The sequence below is a fragment of the Oryzias melastigma genome, linkage group LG9 (genome assembly GCF_002922805.2).
Source record: "Oryzias melastigma strain HK-1 linkage group LG9, ASM292280v2, whole genome shotgun sequence".
Lineage (NCBI taxonomy): Eukaryota > Metazoa > Chordata > Actinopteri > Beloniformes > Adrianichthyidae > Oryzias > Oryzias melastigma.
In genome coordinates, this window is record NC_050520.1 from 15726957 (window position 1) to 15732956 (window position 6000).

Sequence of the window (6000 nt, forward strand, 5' to 3'; positions counted from 1 at the left end):
GTGAAGTTCGTCCATATGATGGATTAAAGCTTAAAAATATCAACATCTACGGTGTCCTGCAGGTGCAGAAGGTCTGAGGATAGAGTTTGATCGACAGAGCTCAACTGAAAGACGCCACGATCCTCTAACCATCATGGACGGAGCAAACAGGATCGTCTCCGTCAGATCAGGTCATAGATAACGTTGCATTTTTTTTTTTTAATAAAAACAGTTCTGAGATTGGAATTAACAGTTCACCTCGCATGTTTGTGCTTCAGGCCGAGAGTGGTCCGATTGGTCCAGTGAGTTGAGGATTCCAGGAGATGAGCTGAAATGGAAGTTCACCAGCGATGGTTCAGTCAACGGTTGGGGCTGGCGCTTCACCGTCTATCCCATCATGCCTGCAGCTGGTGAGCTTCATGATTAAACCTGTCTTTCTAAAAAGAAAAAAAACTCAAGGAGCATAGAATTCCTGATTTTTTTTTTTTTTTTTTTTTGAAGAAATTGTGTTTTTACCTCATTCTAAAAGTCAGAGGAGACAACTCTAAGGAATAAGTTTGTAATTTATCTGGTCTGTGGCCAGGCCTTCTGAAGTAAAAATACTTTTTAATATTTGATTTATGATATATTAGTTAAAATACAGACATTCAACTTTAAATCATTTCAATGTATTGCATGTTATTTAAGAAAAATAACCAAATCTAGAGATTCATCTACTTGGAGAGGACAGCAGCTCCTTTGAAGATTTATGATCCCTCTACAATGGAACTTTGTTTTTCTAGATTCTCTTTTTGATTTGGGTATTTTGGAAGATGGCGATGTTTATCAGCCTCGACTGCTTTGTGACAGTGATCTCGTCTTTCTCCAGGTCCCAAAGATTTGCTGTCTGATCGCTGCATTCTATCCTGCCCTTCCATGGATTTGGTCACTTGCCTGCTGGATTTCAGGCTCAACTTTGCTTCTAACAGGAGCATCGTTCCTCGACTAGCTGCTTCCCTTGCTGCTTGTGCGCAGCTGAGTGCACTAGGTATAAAACAGTCAGTGCTTCTGATCATTCCATCCATTTTTTTCCAGATGCTGGTAGAATCTTTCTATGATTTCAGGGATTTAATTTTGACAATTTTTTCATTTTATTTCTCTGGCACTTTAATACATATTTCCGTTTTTTTTTTCTTACAATGCAAATTCAGCATTGCAAGACCCAGAAATATATGAGTGACTTTATGATTTCTAGCTGCTGGACACAGAATGTGGGCCCTGCAGAGGCTGCGCAAACTTCTGACAACAGAATACGGTCAGTCCATCAACATAAACCGGCTGCTGGGTGACAGTGACGGAGAGGCTCGGTCCATTGTAAGTAAAGTTTAACCATTTTAAGATAACAATTGTAATAATCGTTTTAATTTATGTAAATTTGTTCATCGTGTGGATAAATAAATCCCCCAGGATAAGCATAGGATTTGCAGCTGTTGGAGCCTAACTAAAAGTAATTAAAAAAAAATCACCTAGTTGTTTGAGAAAATTAAAAAGTTTCTTTTTAATCTAAATTTGCCTTTATTTGAGAGTTTTTGGAGTTGGTAAGCAGCTGTAGTTGCTGTTTTTGCTGGAAATCATCATTAAATCTGCTCTTTTCTACCGAGGGTAATTGAGAAGGAAAAAGGCAAAGAGTTTGATGTTTTTTCCAGTTAAAAAGTAATTGTTTGATATCAAATTGATACATTTTTTTCACAATATCATTATTTCATTTAATCTAAAATTTTTAAGAATGTATTTATCAATTCATCCTCTAAATGAAGTAAAAAGGTATGTGGTGTAAGAATTTATAATTTGGTTTAAAAGTTTGTTAGAAGCCTTTCATTACCAAATAAAATAATGTTTTAATTAAAACTTATAAAGTAAATACAGTGTTACCGTGCTATATCGTTGTTCACTTTTCACAGTCTCACTTTTTTGCAGAATTCTTTTTTTGCGAAATTTTGCATTATTCTTTTTTTTTATTTTTTTTATTATTTTTTTTTATTATCGCATTGTGATCTGCAGACTGATTGGCTGTATACTTTGCCAATCTGTATACTGTCTTGAACTGTTTCCTTTAAATGATGAACCAGCAAATGTTAAGAGGTGTGACAAACTCCACCCTACAAAGCAGCATTGGTAAGTTGACGAGAGTAGAATAAAAAAAAGAAAAAAATGACAGCAGTTCTTAAAAACAGGGTTATTTTGTTCACTTTTGCATTTTCGTCTTGAACCTGGTGTGTTGCACAAACATTAGACACCGTAACTGTATATTTCTGTTGTTGTGACGTCGTGGGGTTCTTTTAGTTTCTCTTAGCGTACCGTTTTTTTTCTGCAAACTCTGGACCTGGGAGAACATTTGGAGTGAGCTGATTGATTGTTGTTTCAGAGTTTCACCGGCAGCGCTCTGGCTGCTCTTGTGAAGGGGCTTCCTGAGGCGCTGCAGAGGCAGTATGAATATGAAGACCCCATCGTGAGAGGAGGGAAGCAGCTGCTTCATAGTCCATTTTTCAAGGCATGTCAGCAATATTTGGTACATTTGAATATGTATTGATGTGTTCCTCATGAAGGCTAATTTAGAGATTTTATCCAGGTGTTGGTCGCTCTTGCTTGTGACCTGGAGCTGGACACCTTACCCTGCTGTGCTGAGACCCACAAATGGGCGTGGTTCCGTCGCTACTGCACCGCCTCCAGAGTGGCGGTGGCTCTGGACAAGAGAACATCTCTGCCGAGAGCCTTTCTTGATGAGGTATTCCTGGTTGCCGTCAGTCTTCCTTGTTCCTTCTCTTACAAGCTCTCAAACGCTGCTGTGTGTTCTCTTTAAGGTCACAAAGAAAATCAGAGAACTTATGGCCGATCATGAGAGCATGAGCGGCCTCCACGAGAGCCACGACCTGTTCAAGCGCGAGCACGATGAGCAGCTGGTGCAGTGGATGAACAGACGCCCGGATGACTGGACTCTTTCTGCTGGCGGAAGCGGCACGATCTATGGCTGGGGTCACAACCACAGAGGGCAGCTGGGGGGCATCGAAGGGGCAAAGGTCAAGGTGCCCACGCCCACGGAGGCTCTGGCTACGCTGCGGCCAGTACAGCTCATCGGAGGAGAGCAAACTCTATTTGCTGTCACCGCTGATGGAAAGGTCTGAATTATGTCGAGCTTCTTTGTGATATAATGTTTCAGTCGGCTTAGGTTTGTGACGGTCTAACATCTATATCCACAGCTGTATGCCACAGGATATGGAGCAGGGGGACGTCTGGGCATTGGGGGCACGGAGTCTGTGTCCACACCAACTTTACTGGAGTCCATCCAGCACGTCTTTATTAAGAAGGTGGCTGTAAACTCTGGAGGAAAGCACTGCCTGGCCCTCTCCTCTGAAGGAGAAGTCTACTCCTGGGGAGAGGCTGAGGATGGAAAGCTGGGCCATGGGAACAGGAGGTCAGAACTTCATCATAACCTGAAAGACTGCATGGATAATATCATAATAGAGATTTGTGGTGGTGTGAAAGAAGACCAGGTTGATCATTTGCTGCATTTCTTCTTAATTGTAGCCCCTGTGACCGTCCTCGTGTGATCGAATCTCTGAGAGGGGTGGAAGTGGTGGATATTGCAGCTGGAGGGGCACACAGCGCCTGCATCACCGCCAGCGGAGAGCTCTTCACCTGGGGCAAGGGTCGTTACGGACGACTGGGTCACGGCGACAGCGAGGACCAACTCAAGCCAAAGCTGGTTTGTGATCACTCTGCTCAGTTTCTCACAGGACTCAGTGTTGCTCACCTAATATGAACCAATGAACCGGTTTATCCAGGTGGATGCACTGCAGGGTCACAGGGTCATCGATGTGGCTTGTGGCAGTGGGGATGCTCAGACACTGTGTTTAACGGATGATGACATGGTTTGGTCCTGGGGAGACGGAGACTACGGCAAGCTGGGCCGAGGAGGCAGCGACGGCTGCAAAGTCCCCATGAAGGTAAAGCAGATTAGCTTCTTCCTACTTTGTCAAATGAGGTGGGAAAGTCCCTCCATGGTTTCACCAAACGTCTAATTGTTTCAGTCTGAAGGGAATGATGAACTTTTTCCAGAGTTGCAAAAAATGTTGCAATTCAGTCCTTTTAGCTGACAAAAATAAAAAGTTTGAGTTATTGTTGCACCAATAAAACTACTGGATGGGGATTTAGATTCTACAACCGTTTGAGGTACAAAAAAGGATTTAGTTTTGCACCTTTATGCCTTATGTTAAATGTTTAAAGTAAAGTTGATCTCACTTAAAAGATGCATGATGTAAAATCTTATTAAGCCAAGGTTTGGTCTAAATGCAGACACTGAGAAGGATTATATTAATCTTATTTGTAAATCTAACTTGAATTTCTGCAAAGCATTTAAGTTAAACATTTGACTGGAAAAAGTGTCTCACCTGCCCTGATGGAAAAGTTACTCTACCTATTTTTGGATATTCAGAGAGAAAAAAACTTTTGATAAAAATGTTTGTAGATTTTTGTAATTGATTATTTCTTTTTCATTTTTATAAAAATAAAAATGTTAAACATAAGAATATATAGGTCTGGGTGAAAGCAACTCTAATTGGCTTAAAAAAAGTCATAACGGACACATAAAGATTTGTTCACCATGTTCAATTTTTTTAAGCACCAGTTGGTAACCAGAACTACAGAAACTCAGAACATAGTTTAATTATTAAGTAATGACATAAACTGTTTGTTGATCCACATTTAATGATCAGAGTTAAAAGCGGTTATGTATTACCGTTAAAGTGATCTAGGAAACTTAATTTCTTGCTTCGTCTGGATAAAAACGAGCTGTAAGAGCTGAACTTTCCCTCATTTAAACCATTTTTTCCCTGCAGTAGAGTGAAGCAGTTTCTATAAAGATTCATCTCACCATGTATCAAACAGTCGGTGCTTGTGAAAAATGATTTAAACCAATAAAAAATTAAATAGAACAAGATTAAAGAACCAATACTTGATTAAGTATAAATTTCTGTTGTAAGTGACAATGTAATAAGTGGAATAATGGCTGACAAGGTGCCCGATATCAGAAATCGCTTCCACTAAGTCATTTATTTTTATTAATAGACATCTTGAAGCTCATTATCCCGCTTACATACAACTTATTTGAGCTAAAAGTGAATAAAGCATTAAAATGTTCCCAATATCTCAAAAGTTACTATGATCAGCTGAGGACTCACAAGAAGCTTTTAGATGCAGAAGATCAGGAGACCAGAAGTGTTGTCATGGTCTCATCCATTGCTCCCTCTCACCCCAAAGGAAGAGACCTTTCTGCTTCCATTCCAGTTTCACTTTCCCCTTGAAGTTTTAGTTCATGTTTAATCCCTGGAGAATCCTTTCATTTATAAAAGCAAACATTTTTCTACACCTTTGTCACTGCTTATGCTTTGTGTTTGGGGGTGTGGTTAGAAAAAAGACAAAAAGTGAAATTAGTCCTTTTTTTCCTTAGATTGACTCCCTGACTGGCCTCGGCGTTGTCAAAGTAGAGTGTGGGTCTCAGTTCTCTGTGGCGCTCACTAAATCTGGAGCCGTGTACACGTGGTACGTACAGAACGCAGAGCTTTTTGTGTCTGTGTTGTTGTGGAGTTCAGTTGCATATTCCTATTTATTTACAGGGGTAAAGGGGACTACCATCGATTGGGCCACGGCTCCGATGACCACGTACGGCGACCCAGGCAGGTACAGGGTTTACAAGGGAAAAAGGTGATCGCCATCGCCACCGGCTCACTGCACTGCGTCTGCTGCACAGAGGATGGTAGGAGGAACCTTCTTGACGTCTATTCACTTTAGATCACGAGTCTCAAAGTCCAGGCCACGAGAGCCAGTGTCCTATATGTTTCCCAACTAACATACCATTGAAACTCTATTGGCTAAACACACCTCATCTAGGTAATCAGCAGCAGATGAGGCAGGCTATCTTAAAAACCAGCGGGATGCCGGCCCTCAAGGCCTGGAGTCCTGGACCGCTGATGTAGATGGATGGAT

The 6000-nt window shown here is 41.1% G+C and overlaps 1 protein-coding gene across 4 annotated transcripts in view; it reads left to right on the plus strand.

Annotated features, from left to right (window-relative positions):
• Positions 1–6000, plus strand: part of herc2 (HECT and RLD domain containing E3 ubiquitin protein ligase 2) — a 51431-nt gene that overhangs the window by 37472 nt on the left and 7959 nt on the right. For all 4 annotated transcript variants that reach the window (XM_024278155.2, XM_024278156.2, XM_024278152.2 and 1 more), the window contains exons 70-81: positions 63–170; positions 258–389; positions 848–1006; positions 1214–1332; positions 2384–2509; positions 2588–2743; positions 2820–3134; positions 3216–3430; positions 3544–3721; positions 3801–3962; positions 5465–5556; positions 5631–5770. In XM_024278155.2, the coding sequence (XP_024133923.1) occupies positions 63–170; positions 258–389; positions 848–1006; positions 1214–1332; positions 2384–2509; positions 2588–2743; positions 2820–3134; positions 3216–3430; positions 3544–3721; positions 3801–3962; positions 5465–5556; positions 5631–5770 (1902 nt within the window). The remainder of the gene's footprint in view (positions 1–62; positions 171–257; positions 390–847; positions 1007–1213; positions 1333–2383; positions 2510–2587; positions 2744–2819; positions 3135–3215; positions 3431–3543; positions 3722–3800; positions 3963–5464; positions 5557–5630; positions 5771–6000) is intronic.